At 43.5% G+C, this 13,575-nt stretch overlaps 2 protein-coding genes and 1 long non-coding RNA gene across 8 annotated transcripts in view; 2 read left to right on the forward strand and 1 right to left on the reverse strand.

Annotated features, from left to right (window-relative positions):
• LOC122418560 (uncharacterized) overlaps positions 1-1,420 on the reverse strand; it is a 6,367-nt gene extending 4,947 nt beyond the window's left edge. For 2 of the 3 annotated variants that reach the window (XR_006262526.1, XR_006262525.1), the window contains exon 1: positions 849-979. This is a non-coding gene — a long non-coding RNA (uncharacterized lncRNA). Of the gene's footprint in view, positions 1-848; positions 980-1,306 lie in introns of those variants that run through there. The other variant, XR_006262527.1, reaches the window with a different exon arrangement.
• Fs(2)Ket (Importin subunit beta Fs(2)Ket) lies at positions 1,347-10,570 on the forward strand. 4 transcript variants are annotated; one of them, XM_043432836.1, is made up of 8 exons: positions 1,347-1,436; positions 1,782-1,840; positions 1,933-2,115; positions 2,208-2,561; positions 2,696-2,845; positions 3,041-4,893; positions 10,094-10,276; positions 10,473-10,570. In XM_043432836.1, the coding sequence occupies exons 1-7, from the start codon at positions 1,376-1,378 to the stop codon at positions 10,185-10,187; spliced, it is 2,754 nt and encodes a 917-aa protein (XP_043288771.1). In that variant the 5' UTR covers positions 1,347-1,375; the 3' UTR covers positions 10,188-10,276; positions 10,473-10,570. The 4 variants fall into 4 exon arrangements, with proteins under 4 accessions (XP_043288771.1, XP_043288770.1, XP_043288769.1 ...); XM_043432835.1 differs by lacking the exon at positions 10,473-10,570 and adding an exon at positions 9,508-9,732 and having other exon boundaries at positions 10,097-10,238; XM_043432834.1 differs by lacking the exon at positions 10,473-10,570 and adding an exon at positions 9,508-9,732 and having other exon boundaries at positions 10,094-10,229.
• Positions 10,231-13,573, forward strand: CarT (Carcinine transporter). Its single transcript, XM_043432563.1, has 8 exons — positions 10,231-10,236; positions 10,473-10,576; positions 10,870-11,024; positions 11,105-11,273; positions 11,372-11,620; positions 12,021-12,495; positions 13,048-13,226; positions 13,309-13,573. The coding sequence occupies exons 1-8, from the start codon at positions 10,231-10,233 to the stop codon at positions 13,571-13,573; spliced, it is 1,602 nt and encodes a 533-aa protein (XP_043288498.1).
• Positions 13,574-13,575: the final 2 nt, after the last annotated feature.

The following is a 13,575-nucleotide window of genomic DNA, read 5'->3' on the forward strand; positions in this document are numbered from 1 at the left end:
AGCTCTGTCACTCCTCAAAATGGCAAGCTTCCGAAGTCGCGTAATAAAACTTGAATCGTGATACAACTTCAAGGCATCAATTTGTGGCGAGAATAAATTGAAACGTCAATTGAATAATCATCGAAAAAATTTTCGACTCAGGAACAGAGTAAGATTCGAAACTCAAAGACATTTTGAATCGATATTAAGAGGTTTTCAAAACAGAGACGCGAGGTTTCGAGGATAGCAAAGCGAAAGTGGTGTGGTTTTTGACAGTTTTCGAAATATCTATATAGACGTTATTTTCGATCGCGTTTCCTATCGCGCGCACGAATTTGCGCCGCCATTTTGTTTTTTTGTTGTACGTTTCCCCTTCCCCTTGAGGCGGGCTGAAAACGCGCGTGTGCCGGTTTCGCCGGTGGGCGTCGCAGCGCCATCAGGCCACGGATTATTCTCGAAATAAAATTGAAAACATTCCAACTTGACGAAAAAATTGTATCCTGGTATTTTCACGACTTCTTCACTGGATTTCTTCATCAGACCAAAAATGCAGATAATCAAAAACTCGAAGAAAATTATAAAAGAGCTTGGAACAAAATTTGAAAAAAATTTCGAAAGTCTGCCGCCCGAAAGTCGGAAGTTCGCAGCGCTAGTAGTTCGACGGTCTACCGCTGTCCCGCGAGAATATACGTTTGTTCTTTTTCCTCCCCTCCCCCCCCTTTCTCTCTTCGCAATAATAATAATGAAAGGCAGTGGCTCTAGCATCGATGTGTATCTCGTCGTGGCCTTGATGATAATGACAATCTAGTAACAATAAAAATAAAACAAACTATATATCTTTCGATAAATAATCGCAAATTAATACGTACGACGTTTTTTTTCCCTCGCTACTCTCTCGTCGTTCACCTCCCACCTTGTCGCACTTCCCGCGATTCGTAAGAAGTTTTGCTCTCGAGTGTGTATCCGTGTGCCAGTAAAAGGGCGGTTGGCGAAACAGAGAGTGCGAGAAAGAGAGAAACGAGGCGGAAAAAAGCGTTGCATGCCGCGATAGAAGGAGCGAGAACACAAAAACGGCTTGTGCCATCCACACACATGTGCGCGTTCCTACTCGCCGGTCGCCGAAGTTCTCGCGAATATTAAAACACACGTCCGATCGAATAATCGAAGTACCAAAAAAAAAAGCGGAGCAAGACGAAAAACCTTAAAATTCGTAGCGTAACGAAATTCGTGGATCAATCGGAGAAAATAAAAAACATCGTGCGGTTCTTTTTTTTGTTTTTTCCCCCCTTTTTGTTTTCGTTTTTTTTCTCTCTTATTTCTCTCCTACCTCTTGCGAATTAAGAGACCTTTATTTCTATTCAAACTAGAACGAGGCCCCGGGTCGACGTGAGCAGCCATGCAGATGGATCAGACCGCGATGCAGCTGATACAAGTCCTCGAGAAAACCGTCTCGGGAGGTGAGTCCCATTTTTTCTTTTCGCCTTTTTCAAATTTCGTAAAATTATCTCCGATTTCTGGCAGAGCCACGCGTCGCCTCGTGTCACTGAGAAATCGCACTTCACTTCCAAAACCGTCCCCTTCCCTTCCTCCCGCTCAGACCTCATTGAAAACCTCAAATTTGTTAATTTCAAAACCAAATGAACATTTTCTCTGGTCAACATGAAAAATTCTGTTGAAATTACGAGCGTTGCCAGGGAGGGGCGGCCTGCGCTTTCGTTACTAACCAAAAAATCTCTACGAGATCGTGAAATTCGTAACAATTCGAAAGAAAACGTGTTTATCATGAGTCTCGTAATTTACAGACAAAAACGAACTCGAAGCTGCTCAAAATTTTTTGGAACAAGCGGCCCTCGCTAATCTCGTAAGTAAACAAAAATGACAAAAATCATTTTTCCTCGGTCCAAATATCCGAAATTTTGGAAAGTAAAGTGTTTTCACACCTTTTTATCCTAGCATGAGTTTCTACAACGACTCAGCGCGGTGCTGGGCACCTCAACCGCTACTGGCGTTGCCCGCATGGCAGCGGGCTTGCAACTCAAAAATCAGCTGACTTCCAAAGATGCTGGGCTCAAAATTCAATACCAGCAACGATGGTTGGCCCTTCCGGCGGAGACTAGAAGTTACATTAAGAAAAATGTGAGTTTCCAATGCATACTCCGATTAAAGAGCAAAACGTGTGAAACTCCGATTATTCATCTTCTGGGAATTTATCTGTCGTTGAAATTCAGATTCTGGGAGCTCTCGGAACTGAGGCGAACAGGCCGAGCTCTGCTGCGCAGTGCGTCGCTTACGTCGCTGTGGCAGAATTACCTGTCGGCGAGTGGACCGAACTAATCCCATTGCTGGTGAACAATGTTACCGACACCGAAAGCACAGAAATGATGAGAGAAGCGACGCTTGAAACCATCGGCTACATTTGCCAAGAGATAGAAAGCGAAGTTTTGGTCTCGCAGTCCAATCACATCCTCACGGCCATTATCCATGGCATGAAAAGCTCCAATACCTCCATTCCTGTTAGACTTGCAGCAACAAAAGCGCTCTACAATTCACTGGAATTCACCAAAGGAAATTTCGAGATCGAGGTATTTACTTCGGATTCCCGAATGTTAAAATCTACTTTGTCGTACGTGAAATCTCTGGTGGACCGGAGAACCATGTCCAATCTTTTAATTTCGTTTTTCACTGTTTGTTAACGATATTTTTCGTGAATTTTCAGACTGAAAGGAATTTCATAATGGAAGTTGTTTGCGAGGCAACGCAATCAGCAAACGCACAAGTACGCGTCGCTGCACTTCAATGCCTTGTTAAAATAATGTCTTTGTACTATCAGTTTATGGAACCGTACATGGGTCCTGCACTATTTCCGGTAAGCAAACGCTCTCAGCCCCAAAATTACGTCATTTTGCAATATGCTTGGGTCTTAGTACAATAAAGTCTTGAGAAATCAACGTTTTCTATTTCCACGAAATGGATCTCTCAGAACCGAATCTCTGGGTAGCTGAATAAATTTTTGATATTTTTCCATTGATCGACGATTAACAAAAGCTTCTCCGTCGTTTAGATAACGTTGGAAGCGATGAAGTCGGAGATCGACGACGTAGCATTACAGGGCATAGAATTCTGGTCGAACGTGGCGGACGAGGAGGTGGATTTATCGTTGGAGGAGGGCGAAGCATCGGAAGGAGGTCGTGTGCCGTCAAAAGTTTCGCGTCACTATGCGAAAGGCGCGTTGCAATATTTGGTTCCAGTGTTGATGAGGAAATTGACGAAGCAGGAAGAATTCGACGACGAGGATGATTGGAATCCGTCGAAATCAGCGGGCGTTTGTCTCATGCTGTTGGCTTCGTGTTGCGAGGAATCGATCGTGCCATTCGTGCTACCCTTCGTGAAGGACAACATCAAGAATCCAGACTGGCGTTTCCGGGACGCAGCCTTGATGGCTTTTGGCTCGATTTTGGGAGGTTTGGATCAAACGACGTTGAAGCCGTTGGTAGAGCAGGCGATGCAGACGTTGATCGAGTTGATGTACGACAACAGCGTTGTCGTGCGGGACACGGCGGCGTGGACGTTCGGGAGGATCTGCGAGATAATACCGGAGGCGGCGATAAATCCTCCGTACTTGAAGCCGCTGTTGGAGTCTTTGGTGAATGGTTTGAAAGCGGAGCCGCGAGTGGCGGCGAACGTGTGTTGGGCGTTCACGGGATTGGCGGAGGCGAGTTACGACGCAGCGGCGGTGGAGGAAGGCCAGCAGCCGGAGACGTACTGCATGTCGCAGTTTTTCGACTTCATTGTGCAGCGTCTCCTGGAAACAACGGATCGTCCGGACGGGGCCCAGGCGAATTTGCGCTCGGCGGCTTACGAGGCGCTCATGGAAATGGTGAAGAATTCTCCGCGAGATTGTTACGTCACGGTGCAAAAAACGACGATGGTTATTCTCGACAGACTGCAGCAGGTTTTGCAGATGGAAACGCACTTCCAGAACCACTCGGATCGCGCTCAGTACCACGACCTCCAATCGCTCCTGTGCGCGACGTTGCAGTCGGTTCTTCGTAAAGTCACGCCGGAGGACGCTCCGCAAATATCGGACGCCATAATGACCGCCGTCCTCGCCATGTTCGCCTCCAACTCCTGCAAAGTCGGCGGTGTCCAGGAAGACGCTCTCATGGCAGTTTCCACCCTCGTCGAAGTCCTCTCCGACGGTTTCCTCAAGTACATGGACGCTTTCAAGCCTTATCTCTGTCTCGGATTGAAAAACTACGCCGAATATCAAGTCTGCTGCGCCGCTGTCGGCCTCACCGGCGACATTTGCCGGGCTCTTCGCAACAAAATGCTGCCTTACTGCGACGAGATCATGACTCTGCTCCTCGACAACCTCGGCAACGAAACCGTCCACCGATCCGTCAAGCCTCAAATTCTTTCAGTTTTCGGCGACGTCGCCCTCTCCATTGGGCCCGAGTTCAAAAAGTATCTCGACGTCGTTCTCCTCACCCTCGCTCAAGCCTCCCAAGCCAACGTCGACCGCAGCGACTACGACATGGTCGACTACCTCAACGAACTTCGAGTCGGCGTCCTCGAAGCCTACACCGGTATCACCCAGGGCCTCCGCGGCGACGGTGCCACCCCCAGTCCCGACGTCGCTCTCGTTGAACCTCACGTTCCCTTCATCATCACCTTCATCACCTCGATCGCTCTCGATCGCGAGCTCTCCGAAGAAGCCATGGCCGCCTCCATCGGCCTCCTTGGCGATCTCGTCACCGTCTTTGGCGCCAAATTACTTCCCATGGTCGAAACTGAACCCCTCACTGAACTCCTTACCAAAGGACGACGCGCGAGAAGCAACAAACCGAAAACCCTCGCGACGTGGGTCACCAAGGAAATCAGGAGACTGAAGACCGCCAATTCTGCCTCGAGTTGGTGAGTTCTTCACCATTTTTTCACACTTTATCCATTTTAAGTCCAACTAAATTCATTTTCACCTTGAAACTCGTACTTCTCTTGAGAATACACGATTCTTCGATCGAAACCTTCCATCGGGGATAAAAATATGATTTTCTCAATGAAATTTTTTATATTTTTTATAAAGTTCATATTTTCTTATTGGAAATATATAAAAAGACGTCACGAGGGTTTTTAAGTGCTGAAAATAACGAAGGACCTCTCACAAAAAATTCCTAGATGAAAGTACGAATGTTCTCGCACTTTGATATACTAATCTCAGAGCTTTTTTTCGTCAACGATTTTTAGGGAGTTCATTTTCAAGCAGGGAAAACCTGGATAAAACGCTTGAAAGTTGTATTCTCGTCATTTTTTTTTATTTATTTTTTTTTTTTTAATGAGAAAGAAAAAAATGGCAAAATTCAGGTTCGCCCCTTGAAATTCGTATCATTTTTCTTTCTACAGTCTCAATTTATTTCACGTCCAAAAATTCTCGTTTTGAAACGCGCTAAGAGAAAGAAAAACAAATGATCATTTTCCAAAAAATGGAAAATTTGAAATATTCAGGGCTTTCAAAATACGAGTCTGTCCTCCCGTTTAATAATCCCCATGGTGTCTCTCAATGTCTCAAAAATAACTCCCGAAATATATCCATAAATGACCCAAAATGAAGAAAATTGAAAGTGCACAAAACTTGAATATTTTTCTCTCTGTTTTTTTTACCATTTTTCGTTCATGCCCGCGATTACGTCGTTGAAAAAACCAGGGTTTAATCACACTTGGTCCATTTTGGCTTTTTGTTGTTTGCAGATCGCCCCAAGATTGTACACTCGTGCAAATTGATTTGACTAGAAAGCTATCGAACACAATACAAAGACAACAAGATTGGATGGTGCGGATGCGAGTTGATGGATGTGCGTGAGTTCCGAGAGAAAAAAAAAGCAAAAAAAAAGACAAAAAGGTGAAAAAGCGAAAAAAAATCGAAAAAATATAACAGGAGCGAAGATCGATGATGAGGATGATGATGACCGGATGCGAGAGGTTGAATTTGGATGTCTGCGCGTGTTCCTGCTTTTTGGCCAACAGCAAAAAAAAACATACAAAAAAAAACACAATTTACCGACCAAGTTTCGAGAGAAAATGTTCTCGTCCCCCGGGGGGAAAAGATCCACTTGAGAGAAAGAGCGAACGAAAGAGAGAGAGCGAGAGAATTCGAGTTTTGACGAATGTAAAGAGAGAGAGAGAGAGAAAGAGTGTGTGTATGATAATGAGAAAAAAAGCGAAAAAGTGGCGATTAAATAGCAAAAAATGCAAATAACTATTGCAACCAAAAATATGAGAGAGAGAGAGAGAGAGTGTGAAATAAGGTGAGAGAGGAAACAAAATTTGAGACGAATTTTGAAAAAAACGTGATGCTGTGCCAAGAATATCTGTCGTGGACGATGCGCGTGAAAGTGCGTTGCCTGAGAGACGAAAGGGAGAGTGAGAAAAAGAGAAAAAGAGAGAGCGAGAGCAAGAATGGGAAGGAAAAATGGAGGATATGCGCGAAGCAAAAATTTCGAGCATCGAACGAGAATTTCGTCGTCTTTTTTTTTTTTTTTTTTTTTCTTTTTAATTAATTTTTTGTTTCCAAGTCACAAAGTCGGAGCAAAAAAGCAAGAGAGAAAGAGAGCGTATGGAGGAGAGAGAAATTGTGACGAGTGGATGAGAGCAGCTTGCGAAGGAGGCAAAGCCGAAAAAATGTGATGAGGAGCGAGAGAAAAAGAGAGAGAAAAAACCAGTCCAAGTTTTAGCCGTGCCTGGTTGAGGTGATAATTAATCACGTGTGCGTTTTTTTCTTATCTTTTTTCTTAAACCTCCGAAAATGTACGTTTGTGAGCGCGCGTGTATGGTGAATAAATATTCTTTTTTTCGCAACTGTCCGTTACCTGTTGATTCGATCGAGGGAGGAGCACACGGGAGAAACGAAAAGTATGAGAAAAATGCACGCGTTTTATCCCCGCGAGGCCGGGAATGTCCATTTTTCTGATTCATTTCTTACCTCTCCCCCAACTGCGTCCCATTGCTTTTTTTCAATTGTTATTACCGATGATTTTCCACCCCCAATTTGTCCTTGAATGAAAAATATGTATATATATAAATTATATATACGTAAAAAAACGAGGGAAGAACGGAAGGAAGAAAATGAAAGAAAAAAAAACGGTGATGATGAGAAAAAGTGGAGTTTTATTTTTTTAGCCGTTCGTGTCTTTGGACAATCGCGCGCGTGGATTCAAAAAACGAGAGTACCTCGAATAAATGGGCTTGTGATAGTACGAATTAAGCGAGAAAGAGAGAATGAGAGCGTGTGCATAAGAGCTTTAGTGAATAAGAAATGAATTGCGAAAATTCGCGTGCCTAATTTGTTTTTTTTTAGCGATTTAGGGCACTAGATAATAATTTTCTTTCCATTTGTACGAAATATTGCGATTGCCGGAAAGTCTGTGACTTTATTTTCATTTTTTAGGTTTTATTTTGCATTTTTGTTCTCCCCCTTTTAAAAATTTTTTTTCTTCCATTTTTTAAATACATATCCGAGCAATGAAAAAATTTCGTGAGCGTGGAACGTTACGATATGATTGATGTATAAATGTATGTACGAAAGCATATTTGCCCTTGTGTTTTAATGTACCTGTGCAAGCTGCGCGATCGAGAGAACGAAAGAGCGAGAGAGAGAACGAATAAACACTACAATTTTGAGCCACGAGAGTCCGAGAGTCTGGAAAATAAACGAATAAACGAAAGGGGTGCTTAAGGCCATGTGAAAAAAAAATTTTATCTCAATTTTCCTCATTTTTTCAACATTCCCTCACAACTTAAGGTAGTTCATGCACGAAACAATTTTCTTAAGCCTTGAAATTCACACAGAGTTTAAATCGGTAGTCGACTGATTTTTTATTTTTACAATAACAGTGAAGTATGAAATGAAGATTTGGGAAAATATTCGAGACGATTGTCTCACTAGTAATAAAGATTGAAAGAAATTGGTACAGAGCACTCGCATAACCTCAAATTTGTTTATTTCGGCATTTTGTGTCTTCTTGGCTCGACCCATTCCTGTCGCAGCCTTCTGTCTTTTTATTAATACTTTTTTCTCGATCCATTTCCCTTTGAGTTTACCCTTTGGGCTCTCCAATGCGATTTTTGAGATAAAAAACTACAGTATTTTCGTCAGGGACGAATGAAATTTGGGGTTCGCTCAGTGATGGGGATCCCAGATTAATATAAATGGCTTGTAATTTCATTCGCCAAAGGATAAGTTGAAAACAGTGTATTTACTATTTCGAATTAATAACTCTGTCATGAATTTAAAGTGATCATATATCATTAATTAGGAAGTAAATATCGATGCAATTTAGTCACTCATAAAATACGAATCTTCGGGCATGATCTACCTTAAACACACGCTCAAAATGGCGCCCAATGGAGGCCATTTTCTTCAAAACTTAACCTCACTTTCTTCGACGATTTATCGCAGAAACTTTGCGACCGAATTACACAATCGTTTCGATCCAATTTAGACAAAGAGAGAGAAAGAGAGGGTTTAATGAAATGTTGAACGCTAATGTCGTTCCCTGTGTTTACATCACGTGCATAATCATTCCGCGGGAGTGGGAAGAGAGAGAGAGACGGAACTAGGAGTCCCCGCAGCGATCGGATGCCCTCGGTGTCAGCAATGTCCTCAATCTTCTCTAAGTACCCTTAACCCAATTGAATTACCAGCCTACAAATTCCCTTCTCGCGTTCTCCAACGTATATAAACCTAATCTCGTATTATCGCGTCATTTTTTCCCTCTCCTTTTCCTTTTCTCTCTTCCCGAGTCTCTTGCTTCCTCTCTCTCTTTCTCTCGTTCTACGATTCATTCGGTTACGATTTTCTCATCGACCGAGTAGTGCGTATCGGTAGCTTGGAAGGCTCGAACCTCGCGACCGGAAACGCGGGAAGAGTGCAGCGCTGCTCTCACTTCGTTCTTTTTTTGGGCGCGAAAAATTTCAAATAAATCGAAATATCGATCGTTCAAATAAAAAGGCGGGAAGAGCCAACCGAAAATGTTGTTTTCAACGCTTCGGTGTAGAGTGTGAAAGTTTAAATTGAAAATTAAAACTCTATGAATCCTTCGATCACGGTTTATTGATAAGAGAACGTTTTTTTTGAGTAATCCTTCTTCGACGTCAGAGGCCTTAAAGCCTGGGACGAATGCGGGTCACGTAAAGTTCTTGTAAGGCCTCCTGGTGCGCGGGGTATCGCCGGGTTCCCGAGTGAGGAACGAGTTCGACGGTAATAAATAAATAATATGTACACGTCGGACGACAAATCCTCGCCAACTAACGGCGCTACTCCGTCAACCAGGAATAAAAAAGCCAATAACGACGAAGATGTGAGTCTTTTCATTGCTGTCTGTCGTCTGGATTGTTCATTTTTCTTCTTCTTCTTTTTTTTTTTTTTTTTGTAAAATTCATTCTTTGAAAATGGCAAAAAAAAGGCTCAGATTTCACAGTATTTTATCGTTACAATGCCAATTATATTCGTACTACATTAACGAGTCTTCGTAGGAGGCTTTTGATCTCGACGATCTGTTGCCAATCGTCGGGGAATTTGGAAAATATCAGAAGAAATTATTGTGGCTGGTTTGCCTACCGGCTTGCCTGCCATGTGGCTTTTGTGCTTTCAATCAACTATTTATGGCCTCGACACCACCGCACTGGTGCAAGGTTCCCGGTCTCGAGGGACTGGATATTTCACGGAGAAGGCGTCTAGCCATTCCCATCACACACCAGGTGCTTATTCAATCGATTATGATGATTTTATCAAGTAAATTTTTTGGCGAGCTTCGCCGTGAGTCCGCTAGGTGGCCAGTGGCGAGGCGCTTCTCGCAAGAGAATCAGCGGGGCCCGACTATATGAGCGGAGCCTCGCTGACTCTAAAGTTCGTTCGCACGTCCATTTTTCATCTTCGTTGATACTAAAATTTGACAGAGTCCCTTTAAATTTTCATTCCTTATTTCACTGACGATGCTTTTTATCCTAGTCCAGAATGACATTGAGAGCAGCCATAGCCCATGACCTCAGAAATAATTTTCTTCAAGACTTTAAGCTCGAATAAGTCGTTTTGAAAAATAAGCCGTAATTACTGTCAAAGTAGGATGGAAATGAAAGCTCGTACAGCCAATGTACGCGGTACGACGTTGACTGGGCCGACATCACCGGCAATGACCCTGAAAACCTCAACATAACCGTGGGAAACTCGTCTTGGCCAGTTATTCCTTGTGATCATGGATGGGAGTATGACACTTCGGAGATTACGTCGTCCATCGTCATTGACGTACGTCTCAAAAGATTTAATCGCAAGAAAAAAGTCCCAATCGGGGCTTGAGACTCGGAGTTCAACTTTGGACTTGTTAACAAAAGTCCCGACTCCTTATTGGGACTTTTTTGAGGGCTCGTTGATCCGGAAAAGAATTTTCACGAATTTGTCAAATTTTATCAATAACCGTCAATTTTTATATTTCGTATTACAGTTCGACCTTGTCTGTGATAAAGCAATTTATCCTACTTACGGTTTGGTAGCTTTGAACACCGGTGGCCCGATCGGTGTTTATCTGTTTGGCTCCCTGAACGACAGGTTCGTAGATCGAGCCTCCGAAGCATCAAGAATTTCTCATAAACATAAAAACGGACGCTCACAATTGAAATAATTAGCTAAAAATTTTTCAGTGAGCAGTAAAATTGTACCTTGAAAAGTCGAACAAAATAAAAAAAAAATTATTGAATTCGCTTCATCCGTTCTCGAGATATTGAAGATTTAGTAGTTTCTCGCAACAGAGCTGACCGACCAAAAGTATAAATAAGGCATGTTCTTTTCCCATAATTCGACTGAATTCAAAAAATATTTATTCCCTCGATTTCTCATTACAGAATCGGCCGAAAATTGTCTTTTTTCACGTGCCTCGCAACCCTCATAGCCGGAGGTTGCTTGACCTCGATATCGAACAGTTTTTGGTCCTGGGCGGCGTGTCGTTTCGTAGTAGGACTCACGATTCCAGCGATCTATCAAATACCTTTTATCATATGTAAGTTCATCAAGAAATTATCCCTCCCCACGATTCCTAATTTCATCGGCGATTTATCATTTGTTTTTCATTTTTTGCAGCCCTAGAATTGGTTGGTCCGAATTATCGATCTTTCGTGACGGTTTTGACCTGCAGTTTCTACACGATGGGACTGTGCATGCTGGCGGGTGTGACGTATTTGATACCGGAATGGAGGATTCTGGCGGCGACGACGAGCGCGCCGTTTCTGCTCTACTCCTTTTACTGGTGGTCTGTAGCCACGTGGTTTTTCCCAAAAAACTAGCGGAAAAAGCAAAAAAATAAAGCACCCTTAAAAAGTTTTATTCTGACTGAATTTGGACGTCCAGGTTTCTTCCAGAATCACCCCGATGGCTCTTGGCGAAGGGTCGTTTGGCAGAAGCCAACGAGATTCTGAAGACCCTGGCCCTCGTCAACGGCAAGGAACTCCCTGAATCGTTCACTCAAAAATTGAAACAGCGGATGACGATGTCCAGGACGAAGAGCGAGGAGGAACGATTGCGCAACGGCCCCGGCGTATTGTCGCTGTTCAAGACCCCGAATATGAGACTAAAAACGTGCCTGATTACGCTCAACTGGTGAGGAGGCGAAACAATTTGAAATTGAGAGCTCCGAGGTCGTCCTCCGCTCCAGGAACTCCATAAAAATAATTTGTCCATTTTTTGTTAAATTCCCATAGAAACTACTGGAACAATCAACTTTGAATTTTACTTTTTTTTAGTTTGCATCACCAGCAAACGCGTGGTTTGCTTTGGACCTCAAATTTCTGATCTTTTGTAATGAATTTAGAGAAAAAAAACTCCCAGAAACTCATTTTCAATTTGCTTTTCATCAAATTTGTACTTTTTACTTTAAACGCAACTGTCAAATCTTCAGGAGAGATATGCGATCAATTTGATTTTCACTGAACTCTCAGTCACCTTGGAAAATAAGATTCCAGACAGAAAATAATTGACGAGGCAACAAACGTCTGCACAGGTTCGCCAATAACATGGTCTACGTTGGTCTCTCGTACTACGGGCCAGCCCTGGGCAACGAGGAACACGTGAGCTTCTTTTTCTCATCGTTTGCTGAGATACCGAGTTACTTGGCGTGTTGGGTCGTCATGGACCGATGGGGTCGTCGATGGCCGCTGTGTCTTTGCATGGTGACCGCTGGCCTGTCCTGCGTAGCGACTGTGCTTTTGCCTCCGGGTAATAAAAGCAAAGAACCGACGAGCTTCCTCCACTCGAGCATGGAACAACGCCTTGAATCGATAATTATATTTTTAGACGCTGTTACGACCACCCTCGTGCTCTTCCTACTTTCCAAGTCCGCAATTTCTGCCTCTTTTCTCATAATCTATCCGTTCGCGGGCGAACTCTACCCCACTCAATTGCGGGGCATTGCTATCGGCTTCTCAGCTTACATAAGCGGCCTCGGACTCGTCATAATCCCTTTCATCACTTATCTGGTAAGAATTAATTCCCCTTCGAGGGGTTACGTGCGACCAGCGCTCTTGGGGAACCAGTTTTTCTTCGTTTTTATCAAATAGAATCGTCTTTGGATACAATTCAAACGTTAAATTTAAAAGAAACTCGATTTTTTCTTTAATTCCTTAAATTTGCGTGTGCAAAGCACCGTGACAACGCTATTTTTACACTCTCTCACTGTCGAGGAACGCAGAAGAGTTTTTTCCGACGTGAAGCATCGACTGGTCGCTCGCAATATTACGTTGGAGGCAAGGGAGAGCTTGAACCTTAAAAACCAAAAGTTTTCGCTGTTTTGATTTCCTTGTTGATATTTTGATCGAGCAATTGGTGAATTTTATTAAAGTACACAAGAGATTAAATTATTGCTATGAAAAAAGGTAAAGAAAGGAGGAGAATAAGAAAGGAAAGATGTCGAAATATTAGTGGATTTCTAGAAATATTATTTAAAGTGTACGAGCGAAGCAGGAAACGAGTGAGAGAGCGAGTGAGGAGAGGGAAGTTCAAAGACACTAAAAAAACATTTTTTCTCACAGGGTCGTGAAAATCTGGTGCTTCCTCTCGTTATTCTGGGCGTCGTCTCAGTAATCGGCGGTTTGTCCGGGCTCCGTTTGCCGGAAACGCTCCACCACCGGCTGCCACAGACTGTCGAGGAGGGAGAGCTTTTTGGAAAGGATTGGAAATGTGCTGACTGCCTCCGATGTGTTCCAGTGAAGTAAGAGAGCAAAGATTTTAAAAAAACCATTGAGAATGGAAAAAATAGAGGAAAATCTACTAACGAAATTCACTGCTTCCAGACCAACTTCGGCCACGACCTCGTACGAGGACTTGTCGAGCGGAGAAGTCTTGGAAATGCAGCACCAAGTGCCCATGGACGACGAAACGTCCCGGGTCATCGATACCCAAACGAATTTCGACGGGACAGCGGGATTCGTGCGAGGGACTTTGGGCTCTAGCGTGAGCAGCGCGGGAGGAGCGTCTCGTCGTTTGGTTCGTCAGTCCAGCGTGATGGACACGCAACGCGACTCCGATGGCTCGATTAAAATGACTTATTGGTTTTAAAT

Source organism: Venturia canescens, chromosome 11, assembly GCF_019457755.1.
Source record: "Venturia canescens isolate UGA chromosome 11, ASM1945775v1, whole genome shotgun sequence".
In the NCBI taxonomy this organism is placed as follows: domain Eukaryota; kingdom Metazoa; phylum Arthropoda; class Insecta; order Hymenoptera; family Ichneumonidae; genus Venturia; species Venturia canescens.